The 14,665-nt window shown below is 42.1% G+C and overlaps 1 protein-coding gene across 1 annotated transcript; it reads right to left on the bottom strand.

The window, feature by feature from the left end:
• Positions 1–7,820: 7,820 nt before the first annotated feature.
• TMEM64 (transmembrane protein 64) lies at positions 7,821–14,382 on the bottom strand. The gene is made up of 2 exons (XM_054192886.1): positions 13,528–14,382; positions 7,821–12,163 (listed from the first exon to the last, which is right to left on the bottom strand). The coding sequence occupies exons 1-2, from the start codon at positions 14,290–14,292 to the stop codon at positions 12,071–12,073; spliced, it is 858 nt and encodes a 285-aa protein (XP_054048861.1). The 5' UTR covers positions 14,293–14,382; the 3' UTR covers positions 7,821–12,070.
• Positions 14,383–14,665: the final 283 nt, after the last annotated feature.

The following is a 14,665-nucleotide window of genomic DNA, read 5'->3' as shown; positions in this document are numbered from 1 at the left end:
AACATTCTCATCTCCTAAGAAGGATGATACATGGTATTGAAGTCTCACGATCAGGATGGAACAAATCCTTTTTCTGCTATCTTGCTAATAACCTTTTTTCTAAAACAAAAGAAACAAAAAACCTTGTACAATAAACCTGTTCTGCTAATTGCTTTAGCAATGTATCCAAAGTCCTAAATAAGTAGAAGGAAAAACAGAGGATTTGCACACTCAGGACAGCAAATCCTGCCCAGCTAATTTTCCAAACGAATCGAGAATCCAGATCCAACCAACTACATATTAATCACTTGGCTAGCAAGAGGGATTTAACTTACACTAATGAACACAAGACTTCATTAAAGCGTAGTTTTAAGTTTAGCAATATGACAGAATAATCTATTGAAGGAGGAAAGGGACAGGACTGAAACTGCAGACTCAGTTATTTCTTGCCACTTATCACTAATAAATTAATATAAATTAAAAATCAATACAGCAGGATACTGCAAGACAAATGGTAATGTCCACGAGGAGAGGATGCGTACGACCCATCATCCCCGTGCTGCCAGGCACATCAGTAGCTCTGCAGGACTGGAGGGGACAGGGACAAGCTGCTTTCCCCAGCAGAGCCAGAATTTGCATCAGCTTCCCCTCGGCTCTCCATTTCCTATTCCCTCATGCCCAAACCATCTTCTGTAGACAGGACTGGTACCAACTTTGAATTTATTGTAGTAAGGAAGCCTGTCACAGAGCTACTTAAGCTATGTGCTTCTGCCATTAAGTATGGCCACAGAGCGAATGGGAACACATTTATAGTATTTCATCTTAAGCATCGTACTCTAGATTTTTTTGCAAGGCTGCTGCTGACTCCAATAATCTTGGTCAGTCAAAATCCAAATCATACCAGCCCCAGGTGGAAAGCTGAAAACGAACACAAAGGATCCGATACATGGCACTAGCCACACACCACGTAAGAGCGGCTTTTCCATTCTTCAAACTTGACCTCAGCAACACCTGTTGAAGTTATTGTGCAAAAATCAGTATGAAAATAGTATATAAAGCTCTTGGATAAAAAAAAAAAAAAAGGAGGGGGGGTTTCCTCACAGGTGCTTAGTATAAAATTAAATTTTGACAGATTTATTACACAGTTGCATTTACCACAAAGAGGAAGAAGGAAAACTGGTGCCACACAGCTGAGAGAGACTCCTTCTTCTATATGACCTGCAATTTCGGTACATTTCATACACAAACACCAGAAATCTCACCATCATGGCAACCCAGCAAATATTCATGAAGGTGACTTGCCACACATTACTTGAACTGGATTCAAACCCTTTTAATTTTTAATAGGCAGGGAGACTATCTAAAATAAAATATTTTTTTAAAAAAAATCACATCACTTTTACTACTTTCACTTTCAAAAATACTCATTCTCTTTCGGTTCAGTACCACATTTTTCATAAGCAGAAGTTTGCTTATTCTTTTATCAAAAAGGCTGCTACAAATACCTAACCTTCAAAGTATTTAACATGATTAAGCACGTATTTAATTTTTAAAAAAATAAATAAAAATCAAGTGTCTTTCCCTTGTCAGTAACTCCCCACCCACAGAATTCATCCTTAAATCCTAACTCGTTACTCTAACGTAGACAACTATCTTCGCATGAATACTCTACTGCACCTTCTTTCCAACTACTTCATAGCAACCTAAACATTTAATACATATTCCTTTAAAGAATTTTGAGTGAATTTATTGTATAAAATTATGATTGGCATGGTACAGAAAAGTTCCTTTTAATGCACATTTCCCATTAACTTGTACACAAATATTACAAGTATCAAGCAAAATGCAAAAGTCTTAAGAACTAATTCCATACTACAAAAGTATTCACATAGTGAAGTTACTCTGGTTACAAAATGTCATGGAAATAAAAGCACTTCAAAATACATATTTGGGAAATGTTCTCGAATAATCAACACAACCTTAAGTTAGTTAAAAAACGCAAAGAAAGAGATACCCTCTTCAAAACACTATTGTTGATTTGGCAAAACGAAGCAAAGTTCAGATCAGTTCATTTACTGAAGGATTGTTCTCTCCAAGAAACAAAAAAACCAAACAAACAAACAAACACTTTTAGTTAAGAAAGGGCTCAATTATACTATGATGACAAATAACGCCATCAAAAAGTTATCTGGCTCTCTTGTTTTCACACAGGAGCTGTCAGAGGCAGAGATGTGTAAATGAATACTCCCAGGTATATACAGCTTGCCTTTTCAAAAGCAAACCAAAAAAAAACAAACCCCAAAACAACAAAAAAGAGACAATCTGAACTTTGTTGTTTCATTTACCTAGTTCAGTTCCTTAGGTCACAAGACCCAAGAACGGCAGTCTGCAAAGGATACATATTTAAAGAACAAAATTGAATTTCCACTACCAGGGACCGCGTAGGTGTCAAGGTACGCGAGCACCGTACATCCTCACAGTAACGCTGTCGGAGGCTATCACATCGCTGCTTCCCAACGACCTTGGAGACCTGCAATTCTCAACAAGATGACCCTACAAACAGCCTTACAAAAAGGAGGCACGGTCATACTGTTAGAAAATAACACTAAATCTTGAAGACTGAAAGCATCTTTAAAAACTTACACAAAGTAACTACAAAATAAGCAATACGTTACATTATTTTTGTGTCAAATGACTTGCATGTGTTGGAGCAATTGAACACTGGTACGCATATCTACATGAAATTCACACATACAGGACATTGTGTTCAGGCATTATTGTTGTTTTCCTTTTACACACACACAAGTTACTGTCGGGTCATTCAATCTTTTCAAATGCAGTGAAAAAACAGTCCACAGCAGGCGTAAAAGGAGCATTATCCAATACAGTGTTGTCTTGCAAAAATGGAGTCAGAATTCCTGAGTCTCAGAGACATTACTGTCCTCCTCCGTTACTGGATTATTTATTTTTCCAAGGAGAACCTCTATTTTTCATTTCTTCACTCTACTGAAATTTATAATAGATTGCGTCTTTTAAAAAAATGTAAAACTTTTAGAAAAAAACATGCCAACCAAAGTGAATTTTTAAAGCTTTTTAAAGGGAGGGGGGATTCAATTACAAAATAAAGGCCACCTTCATGTAAAAGTAGTACTGCCAGTATGCCATCATTCTGTTTAGAGGAGAGATTTAGCTCCCTGTTCTGGAAGCCTTATTACATGCAGTCACGTGAGCTGAAAAACTCCATCCTTTTAACGATTAAAAATGCTATAAATAGGACTAACGTGGAACAGCCCTTTGTTACAATCACCAAGGTGGCCAAACCAATGCAACAGTTAAGTCATGAAGTCTCCTTCAAATAGTCACTGCAATCTATTATAACTTCTGTATTTTCCCTTTTACTTTGCATATTACACAGTGTAACTTAAAATGTTATTTAAGAGCACTTCAGTCCCACAATGTAGGATTTAAGCTTGTGTGAATACATATGCATGGCTCTGCAACATTTTTAATGACTTACAAAAATACATTCAACCAAAACTTTATATAGGGTTCTCTTATTTTAAAATCAAAAATGAAGGAAAAGCCAAATGGTCCCACCATTAGCTAAATAATACACTCCAAGTTCTGGAAGCAATTCAAAAGCAAAAGCACATTCAAGAATAACACACATTGAATTGCATACTTTCTCATTCATCTTTATCGGTAATAAAATTCTACTGCATATAATTATTCAGCCTTATAAATAATGCTAAGCAGAAAAATATTTACCTCTGTGCTACTTTTCTCAGTTTATAGAAGCATTTCTCAGTTTATAAGAGCAAAGGAAAAAAACCTAAAGTGCAGACTACAGGCCATGACAGGCATAATAAATGACCAAAGGTGCAGCCAAATTTGCAGTTACATCTTAAGTTACTTCGCCATCTTTCTCGTCTTGCTAGAAGTCACCCCGTGTGCAACTGAAGAGCTGGTCGGTTGGTTTGTGCCACAGTACAACCTGTAACCACTGGTAATTTTTTGTAAAACTAGTTGAATTGTCCATAGGTATTTCTAGGCAATAGTTTAGGTTCACAAAACCTTACTTTATTAATACGTGAAATCACACAATATTGACACCTCCTCCAGAGAATGCTACTGTCCTTTTGTTGCAGTATGTGGTTGAACCACTGATGCTCGGTTGACTGTCTTTAACAAGCGATGTCTTCATTTCCATTTCACACGCTACAATAGCTGCGTTCAGTTCCACTTGAGCTCGGTGAACGACATAAAACATGAGTCCTATGCTTATGACAATCTGCAAATAAAACAAATATTGTAGGCTATACAAACTGTGAGCATGAATATAAAGCAACTGTTCTGAACAAAACAAAAAGTCATCAATGCAAAGATTCATGGAGGCATCTGTTGACTCAATGCTTCCCAGGAAAGATACTTGAAGGGAGCTGAATCTAACCAATGAGTGGGGCTAAGCCTACATATGCTAACAACATAACTAGCACATCAGAACATAGACATTACACAGAACTCAAATACTGACATGAATTGAAAAGATATTTTCTTTCTTTCCATTGACATCCACATACTTCTTGGAAAGCAATCCCTTCACTTTCTCTCTTGGCAAAAAAATCTCCACAAAGAAACAACGTGCTGTATTTCTGGAAGTCAAAAGGGCTATTTTCCACACACCAAGTGAATAACAGGTTGAAATTGTACTGGGCATCTGCAGCTTGCAAAACAGCAGACACAGTGGATGACACAGACCAAAGAAAATAAAAGTTCTTGTTCTTGTCCCTCTGGTGTAGAAGACAGCAGAGAGCAGCAGTGTCACTGCGCTCCTTGGGTATCAGGACTAAACAGGACAGAATCAGAGTTTCTGAGCTTCTTAGCGTAGTCTGTATAAGAAGAATTTGGTTTCTGGAGGATGGCTCAGGGAGGGGACTGGATGTTGACGGTGTGGGGGCTTCTTTGTTTGTTTGAAGGAGGAAGCATCATCCAAAGCTATGGGTTTAGTTCAGGGTTTTGGTCTGAATTTTATTGCTAAGAATTGTTAAACGTTCACCACAAAAAGGATCAGGAATAAACCTGGACAGTTTTTGCTTAGAAATTACTCATTCAATGACATTGGCAAGCACGGCACTCCCCAGAGGTAGCCTCTGATTTCAATAAAACACCAGTTAAGTTTTCAGCTGAGATCCTCCTTAAAAAAAAATAAAATCTTAAAATAATAATCAAGCTGGCTCATAGTGAGAGTCCCTTTGAAACAAGTAAATTCCTCTGCCTTTTTTAAGAATGTCTTATGAAACTAACTGGTACTGCAACTTCCTTTCAAAAAACCAAAAAGGTTCTATTGTTTACAACAGAACCTCAAGTTTTGAGTCCAAAATCTGAACTTCACTATTAATTGGTAGGGCTATGTTTTCTTGAACATTAAGGACTATTACTCAAAACATCTGTCAGCATGGCATAAAAGATGCTAGAATACTGCGGAGTGAGATGATTGACAAGTATGGCCACAAGATAATTGCAGCTGGAAGGCAGCCTGGTGGTCTCTAGCCCAACCCGCTGCTCAGAGCGGGGCTGGCTGCAAGATCAGACCAGGTTGCTTAGGACTTCTGTCCAGAAGGGTCTTTAAAACTTTCAAGGATAGAGATTTCACCACCCCTCTGGGCAACCTGCTCCACTGCTTGACTATCCTTGTGGTGAAAAAGATGTTCCTCACTAATTCACATTACACGTTTCAAAAGCTGTCCAATGTAAGAAAAAAGAGACTATGGACACCAAGTTCTGAATATATAGGAAAAATCCTATTCTAAAAGCTTACCCAAATATTTAAATTTGACTGGTTTTAGAAATATTACTACCAGTAGCCTAGCTCCCTAGATGAATAACTTTAAAAAAAATATACACACAGACAACCATGAAATGTGAACAATTTTGAGAGCTATTTACTAAATCAAAGTCCCATCAAAGCCCAACCAGGCAAAGCACCAGGCAGAAGTGGGAGAACATAAGTAATTCCTCCACTACCAGGCTCCTCTTCACTTGTTCAGTCAGGTCCCAAGGATTGTTCTCAAGGAGGTGAGCACTCCTATTCAAACATTCAGTCCCTCCAGCTAGCGCTTACCCGCGCAACAGTTACGTTACAACCTATATAATCTACAAAGGAGAGTCAATGTCATTACAAAAAACATTAACGAGAAAAAAAAAAGGAAAAGACCACTGAAAACTACTACCCTGGAAATAACATTTCACAACTAAAACAAGAGCTGATCAATTAACCGTTTATTTTCTTTTTTATTTACCAAGGCTATTTACCCCACACTTACACAGGCATTTTTAATACTCATAACCCCGTTCTATGAAGCCTATAGATTATATGTTCCATTTAAGAGCACACAAGCCTTGGGGCAGGGGTGAGGTATAAAAGTAAGTCTAGGACCATTTTAAATCTTAGCATTGTTGAACATCAGCTTTATGGTTGTAAAAACTGAGGAAGATGAATGACTGCAGTACCAACTGCAAGTCTGCAAACCACAGTAACTGCTGGTCAAGCACCAACACTATCAAAGGAAGCTTTAATATGTAATCTGGTTCTGAAATACTCATGACCTCTATGCTCGTAATGGTCGCAGACTTGAGGCTTACCCCCAAGATTTATTGACAAATTATTTCATCCGCTAAGCTGACGTAAAGGTACTATATACTTCTTAGGAATTTACTCACTTGCAAAATTAAGATATTCCCATTTAGGCATTAGCAAAGTGGTATTTCTACAGCACTTTTCCTCCTGAATGCCTACGGAAAACCAGGAGTGCTCAGTGCTAACAGTGAACGCTGCACAGGTGCTAGGTCTACAAACTCTAAGCACACTATTGCACTGATGGTGGCTTTTGTGTAGGGGTGGTTTGACAAGTCTAAAATTCAGCAGGAGATTACCACAGAGGGCAAGAGAAGAAAACTTGACAAAATTGTGGCAGAAATAGAAAAAGAGAACACTGAGTAAGTTCTGCTTTGTGTCATGTGAGGTATGAGAGAATTAAACTTTTCTAACAGAAGAAAATAAAATCAAAAGAAAACAGGACACTGGAAACCCATTTCTCTGGGTACCTACCAATCAATAAGCCTGTGAAAAAGAAACGTCAGCTCAGTTTTGCACAATCTACTGAAAATACCGGTAACACAGCTATAAATTAAACACTTAAAACCTGCTACTTTTCAATACCACATGCCGCACTTGCTTGGCTCTCAGTCTGTAAGAGGCTGGCTGCCTCAGACTAAGGAGCTGTTATGCCAACCGAGAGCAGTTCTTAACCCCGAAGACATGCATTCTCCCAAACCTCCTGCACCCGCCTCTTTTGCACTGGAGGCTGCACAACCTGAAAGACAAACCAGCAATACCGAGTCTCTCTCCCATTTCTACAGGCATGCAGTTTCCAAAGCAAAGACTCAGTGACTTGAAGAGACAAAGCTACAGGAAGGAAATTTGTCTACTGGCTGCAGAAGAAAAATTCTGTCTTGAATTCCACTGGGACAGCACATCAGCAAGAAATTAGAGGGGTACAGAAATAAACTCAAACACAAGAAGATGACTGTTTCCAAGAGTAACTGCTTATCCAAGCAGTCATAAAGAGACTGACATTACTGTTACCAAGGTCTACGAAAGCAATTATTTTAACATACCTGTAAACTGAATATAAAATAGCCACTAACACTTTGTTCTGCGATGACATCCTCCATGGTGCGCAAGGTAGTGCCCAGGTATGAGTTCAGGAGCTGAGTAGGAAGCAGCCCAAGTGAAGAAGCCATCAGGTAGTTGGGTAGTGACAAGTCTGTAATCTGAGTAGAAGACAGCATAAGAAATTGAGCACAGCTCCAACACAATCTATGTACACAAACAACCAGACTGCTGCTCCCACAACCATCTGTGCAAAATAATGAAAGAATTCTTACATTCCTTCACTGAAACTTTCCACTGTGCACGAATGTAAGATAATACAGTGAAACAGTACATGGCTAGTTTTCATCCAGCCTTTTTAAAGTTACTAGGTTTTATTTCATTTCATCTTAGATTATGCAAGATCTCTGTGCAAAAGTCATTAACTAAGGATGCAATTACACTGTTCATTGAAGATGTTTATTTCTTCATGGTGAATAGAGCCCTACAATTTATGAGAATTTGCTCGCAGGAAGAAATTACTTTATCAGATGTGAAGGTCTAAAGCAAAAATCTATTTGCTTTCATTTTGCATGTATGGCAAGTAATACAAGAAGTAATTGTTCAAAACGTCACTGTATTAAATATGATCTAGGTAAACAGCATGGCAGATACAATTTGCCTCTGCAAGGGAAGTTACATAGCTCATTAAGATACATCTATCTATCAGTGATCTCTATCAGCGATACCTATCTATATCTATACTGATATACATGGGTATCATTAAGATTCTCTACCAAGATATTTTACATCACACTTTAATTAGTGAACAAAATAGTACACACGGCTATAGCTCTTGTTAGCGTCTCTGGAAAAAAAACACTAATAATACTTCTAAGGTATTTTCCTCTATTTGCTGTGAAACTTCTGTTCTGAGTCAACATGTGGACAGTTTACATGGGAACAAAGTACACAGTACCAGCTAAATTAATATCAGCAGCCATTGGGAAATAGTAAAGGCAAGAGCCAAGGAGCCAAAAGATATTTACGCAAGAAAAATGAAAGCAAGAGGAAACTATGAGTTAAAAACCAGTACGAAAAGGGTGATTTTGAAACAAGCAGTCTAAGGAATTTTCCAGACAATTCAGTTGATCAGATAGTAATAAAACAAGTTCTAATTAAGAACAGCCCCTAACACTGGGAGTCTACATGGAAATTATTGACCTTGACAGTTTTGTACAATGTCGAAGACAAGAGAATAGCAGCAAAGTTACTCATTTCATCATGCTATTCTTAAAATAAACTTTGGTTACTATGAAAGTCACAGTGCTGAATTCTCAGAGCCCTAAGCACCATCAGTGGAAAGTTTTTGGGAGGAAGAAGGGCAATGGAGGAGGGGACTGCAATGAAGCATAAAGATTAAGAATAATTCACTGGAACAAGATCCAATAAGCCAATTCCAAACTTCACACTACAAATTATACTTCCCACAGACTAAAATATGTACCAGCAGCACAAATAATTTCCCTCTCTATACAAGAATAATTTAGATGTATAATGGAAAAGCACTACATAATTATGTCAGAACTTCACATTTGAACGATACTTTGAAAAGACTTTTTTTTTTAAAAAAAAAAAACACATTATAGTAATCTGGGGCATGTAATAAGAATGCACAACCAAAACTTCCCATATTGCCAAGGGAATGAAGGAGCTGCTATTAAAAGTCTCTGAAATACTAACGCTGAGGAAAGATTTGCTAAGTAGGACACTATCATTAAATCTAATGGAACTGGGAGACTTCCCAAAGATTGTTTTAACACTCCTAGCCACCTCTTTCTTTTTTGTATACGTTGCAGAGCAGTTCAGATGCAGAGCAACACATCTGCACATCTGGATCCGTCCTGAAGCAACGGGACCTCCTGAGCCATGAGAAAGACTGTTTCCAAATGAAGACAAAGCTGCCGATGGATACGCTGGACTGCAACTTGTGCTTCTCACTAATATAAAAGCTAAGGAGAGCGGGGAAAAAAAAAATTTGCAGGTGTCCTTTTAACGCCTGGTTTACACTGGTCTCACTTCCCCTAGATGGCACAGAAAGCAGACAGCATCCCTACCTAAGAAACCCAAGAAATTTTCAATCAAACTTACAGCTTTCCGTATTTTTCCTTCTATGAACTTTACCTGTTCTATAAACCCACCAGACTGGGGTCTGTGTGGCCAAGCTGCCAAACAGAGGCTACCAGGACTCAGTTTCTACTGAAAGCTCAAGCCAGCAAAATTAACAGTGAAATCCCAAGGCAAGTATGGACGATGCAATTGTGTTATGGGCCATACCAATGCATTTAAATAAAACTAAGAACTACTTAACTGCTCTGGCAACAAGAGCATTAGCCAGAAACTCTCCCATTAAGCCTTGTGCAGGCTTTTTGCAGCAGAACTTTTGTGTATTCTTTGCAGCTGACACCTTTGGTTTAGTACTGTCAAAGCATAAATGCTTGTGTCAGGACTTTGTTGGGGGCTCAGATGCAGGGATTGCAGCAGATTTCTCTCCCCTCAGTTTATGAATGCCTGTGTTTTGGATCAGGTAGGCTTAGCAACTGAAAGCAAAGGACAATTCTTAGGCTCTTTCAAAAAAAAAAAAAAAATAAAAAAAACCAAACAAAAAAAAACTAAAACAAAACAACAACAAAAAAAAAACATTAAAAAACCCCCACAAAACCAAACCAAAAATATCCATCATCTTTCCAACAAGCCGAGTAAGCAGCCTGCATGTTCCTGCAAAGCAGGTACCATTTTTTCAACTCTGATTTCACTGTGTGCATTTCTGGAACCAGAGATTAACACTCAAACACTCAGATTTTTTTAGTCAGATTATTTCTTCCATGTGATATTCCTCTCAAAGAAGGGGGGAAAAAAAAGAAACATGAATTCTGATCTAAGCTACACCTGGCACTAGAAGTAAACAGTTTGCACAAACCTCACTCCAGGGAGCCACTAGGGGGAAGAAGGCGATAACCTGCATACCAGGCCTCCTTACAGACCTGCCTTCAGAACACCCTGAGTTGCCAAGGGGAGAGGGCTGTGCATGGGCAAACACTTCAGTGAGAGCTATCAGCCCACCCCAGCAGCCCAGGCCACCCCGGCATCACAGGAGCGACAATTATGCAAAACCAACTCAGAGAGAAATGCAAACATACTTTCACAGTGAACAAGTTTCTAGGTCTTCCAGAAAGGCAAGTAAATGCATTACCCCACTCTCCTACTATCAGCGCTTTCCCAAAGAGCAGCAGCGTGACCTTAAGAAGCACCATGTCCATGTCTGGCTGCTGAGAAACTAAGGAATTGGTGTTAGTTTTCTTCTTGTGCCCTTTCAGATAATATGATCCCATCGCTAATCAAATGCTAGGAAGCTCTTCCTTCCTTCTGTACGTTCCCCTGCAATTCAAGCTCCGCAAAACCCTCCGCAGATGGTACATGCCACTGAACAAGTGCTTGTTAATCCCAGCCCTGTAGACAACCCCTCTCACCTCAAGGTTATGCCTTGCCCTGGACCTCACGTATCACTTCCTCCCTCCCTCCCTCCCCCCTTATTTAAGTATTCTCGGTATCTCCACTTTACTTATAAATAGGCACATAAAAAACATGCATAGACCAGATTGCTGGAAAATTAAAGATGCATAGGTTTTAAGTTCACCATTCTTTCCTCTACTATTAAGAGCAATCCTTTTCAGATTCACTGCTGAAGTTGCTAGCACGGTAGAAATGGATAGACGGTTAAGGCACACCAAATCCCCTTGCATTTTAAACTTAAGTAGAGCATTAAGTTTTCAAGTAAGTCAGATTTCAAAGAAATGACAGCTCAGTCTGTGTAGGTAGAATTTTGTACTCTATGTAGCCTAAACTGGACTCACAGTGGGAAACTGCCTTGAATACCCAGATTTGCATGCAACATTTTTATTTTTCAGTAATCTAGTAGTTCATATTAAGTGTTCTTGGTTAAAAATTGAACACAACATGCTTTATTTTACTATGCTGCAAAATAATAAATCTGGAGTAATAAATGCAACGCAAACTAATTTTAGCAGGCAACATGCAAGTTATCTGGCATACTCAAGAATCTAGTTTCATCTCATTTCCTATCTGTTACTTTAACACTGAAACCTTCCACTTGGAAAGAAAATGATTGAGCCTGCAGTACTCAGAGAAAATAAAACGCTGATTTACAGCATCATTTTAATATCGCATTGGTCTGAGTACTCTGCTGAACTGCGTTTCCAACAGAACGGTTATGCCAGGAAAGAAATCATTTTAATTCGGTAATTCTCTGGTCCACTCTTCAGATCCAATACTGCCCTACAACATCTGTTGACTACTTCAAGTGACACCCAGAAGCTGTGAGCAACCAAAGCATAACAGCTCTCCCCCACTTTAGGATGGTCACGTTGTAGCAGAGGCTTCATCTACTACACCGGTACCTTGGGCTCCAGGGAGACTTTGCTCCCGGCTGCACAGGTCTAAGCTGCCTCGGTCCTGCGATAATATAGGTAAATAAACAAAACAGCTGAGGTTTTTCTCATTCATAATAAGGAAACAGTTTAAGGATTTGCTTAAAAAGACATTATAAATTGTTACAGCTTTTACAGACAGAGATTGCAGCTCCTGAGATGAATGCCCCAGCAGACACAGTTTTATACATAGCAATTTTAACTATTTGATGTGGGTGTTAACCCCTAAAAATTGTGTAGATTAATTTTTTCTTAAGTAACAAATTTGGTTATTCAATGACCTACTCATTTCAACCACATGATTCCATCAAAATTAATCAAGCGCTTCAGATAGGTACAGGATCAGGATTGCAGATGAAGGAAGGAAAGTATGCTGTAAGAAAGTGACAGACCAAAACACTTGTTTAGAGGCTCTCTTATATTAAAGAACATAAAAGCTACCGTTAAATGTTTAAAATGTTTCACAATCTGGTTTGCTTTGTTTTGATTTCACCAAGACATAACTGAGGTGCAACGCACAGCCAAAATCAGATCCTTCAAAGCACTCAGGAAGAGCTGAGGGTCTGAAATTGTGATCATCAGCACGATGGTACTCAAAAAGGTTACCTTCCATGTTCTTCTTTACTTTCTCCTTTAAGATGCTCAAGGAGAACAATAAGACTATGAATTTTAAATAAAGAATGTACCAATCTTCAGCTAAAAGTAGAAAAAGCAACACTAACCTTTTTCCAAACTCAAGTTAAAACTAACTTTCAGTACCACTCAGGTGTACAGTCCCTTTTCAGCCCTACATCTTACTGCTCTGCTCAAAATCCGTGACACCTCTCGTGTGCATGGACTTAACACCCTGTATGGATTTGCCAGATGTATGCTACAAACACCAACCAAACTGACCAAGAATTTTAATCTGTCCACTTCTTTCTTTCCAATATGATTAAGTACTTCAGGGAGATCCAGCAAGACCGCTTAAAAATACAAACTATTGCTCCCACGCGGATCACTTTAAAACTGTCGAGTTCTCTAGAGATTTTGCTACACAGCACCTTGGTGCTTCTTTCTAACACCAGAACATAGTCTTGAAAACCTGAAAGCAACTCTAGTGCAGTGCCACTGAACAAGGCGGCTCAAAAACCTGCCGTCCATCTGCAAGCACAGAAGAGCCACTAGCAGAAGCAGGTGGGGGGGACGTTACTTTTACTGTTGTTAAAGAGAAGTAAACCAAGGTTTCTTCCCAGAAAAGGAGGCAACCTCCACCAGTGAGAAAGAAACCAAGGTTTCTTCTAGGGAAAGGAGGCAGCCTCCACCAGTGACACTGGCCACCATCCTGCAAGCCATCCTTCAAGCCCAAGCTTCTTCCTTTGCCACAGCATGGCCCGGGCCGGGACTCACCGCGAAGACAGCGTTCTGCAGCCCGAAGGGGATGGGGGTCAGCCGCGCCAGAGCCACCACCTTGAGGCCGCTCCCGCCCTCCACCACGCGGACGACGGCGCTGAGCGTCTCGCTGCCCTGGATCCTGGCCCGCACCCAGTGAGCCAACAGGCGCTTGCAGGCCACGTGGGCAATGAAGGTGCCGACGAGGACGCCCAGCACCATCAGCCCCATGCCCAGCACGAAGCCGTAGAGGTAGCCGGCGGCCACGTTGAGGAGGATGTAGCCCCAGCCGCAGGGGAAGGAGACGACGATGAAGCCCACGGTGAAGAGCAGCACGCCGGCCAGGCTGTCCAGGCTCTCGGCCCAGAGCAGCAGGTCCCGCAGGTACTGGCGCACCAGGGCCAGCGAGGCGAAGCAGAGGGCGGCCAGCACGCACACGCTGAGGCAGCTCTTGCACCAGCAGGTGCCCAGGAAGCAGCAGGAGCAGCGCCAGCCCCGGGCCTCGGCCAGCCCGGGCCCGCCGCCGCCCGCCTCGGGCAGCTGGCAGAGGAGCAGCTCCGCCGGCGGCAGCCCGCCCTGCTCCGCGTAGGGCCCGAGCAGCAGCCCGGGGGCCCCCGCCGCCTCCGCCGGGACGAAGCCGACGGCGTCCCCGCCACCGCCTCCTGCCGCCGTCCCGGCGGCTCGGGACAGCCAGCGGCCCAGGTCCTGCCGGGCCCCCTGCGCCGCCGCCTGCTTCACGGCCCGGGAGAAGAGCTGCAGCGCCGCGGCCCCCGCGCCCCACATCCCCCCGCCCCGCCGCCCGGCTCTAGCTCCGCCGAGCCGCCCAGCCCCGTCGCTCCCCGCCTCCCCACGCAGCCTGCGGGCAGGGGCGGCCGCTCCCTCATCGCCCCGCCATGGCCCGGCTCCCGGCGGCGGAGCCCAGCCGAGGGCCGGGCGGGGGCGGGGAAGCGGCAGCGGGGAGGGCGGGGAGGAGGGGGCCGCGCTTCGCCGCTGCCGCGGGGGCCCGGCGGGCGGAGGGGCCGCGGCGGCCTCGGCGCTGCCTCCCCCCTCGGCCGCGCCGCCGGGGCTGCGGCGTTAGGCGGCGGCGGCACCGCGCTCTCCGTCCCGGCAGTGGCAGCGGCGGCCCTGGCGGAGGGCGAGTCCCGGCGGGCGGCAG

The sequence above is a fragment of the Rissa tridactyla genome, chromosome 2 (genome assembly GCF_028500815.1).
Source record: "Rissa tridactyla isolate bRisTri1 chromosome 2, bRisTri1.patW.cur.20221130, whole genome shotgun sequence".
Lineage (NCBI taxonomy): Eukaryota > Metazoa > Chordata > Aves > Charadriiformes > Laridae > Rissa > Rissa tridactyla.
The sequence above is the reverse complement of the archived record's forward strand: the minus strand, read 5'-3'. Positions and strand labels throughout refer to the sequence as shown.

Coding starts and splice junctions, on each gene's coding strand:
- TMEM64 (XM_054192886.1), bottom strand. CDS start 14,292: ATGTGGGGCGCGGGGGCCGCGGCGCTGCAGCTCTTCTCCCGGGCCGTG. Junction 12,164..13,527: donor TGCAGAACGCTGTCTTCGCG/GTGAGTCCCGGC, acceptor ATATTATCGCAG/GACCGAGGCAGCTTAGACCT.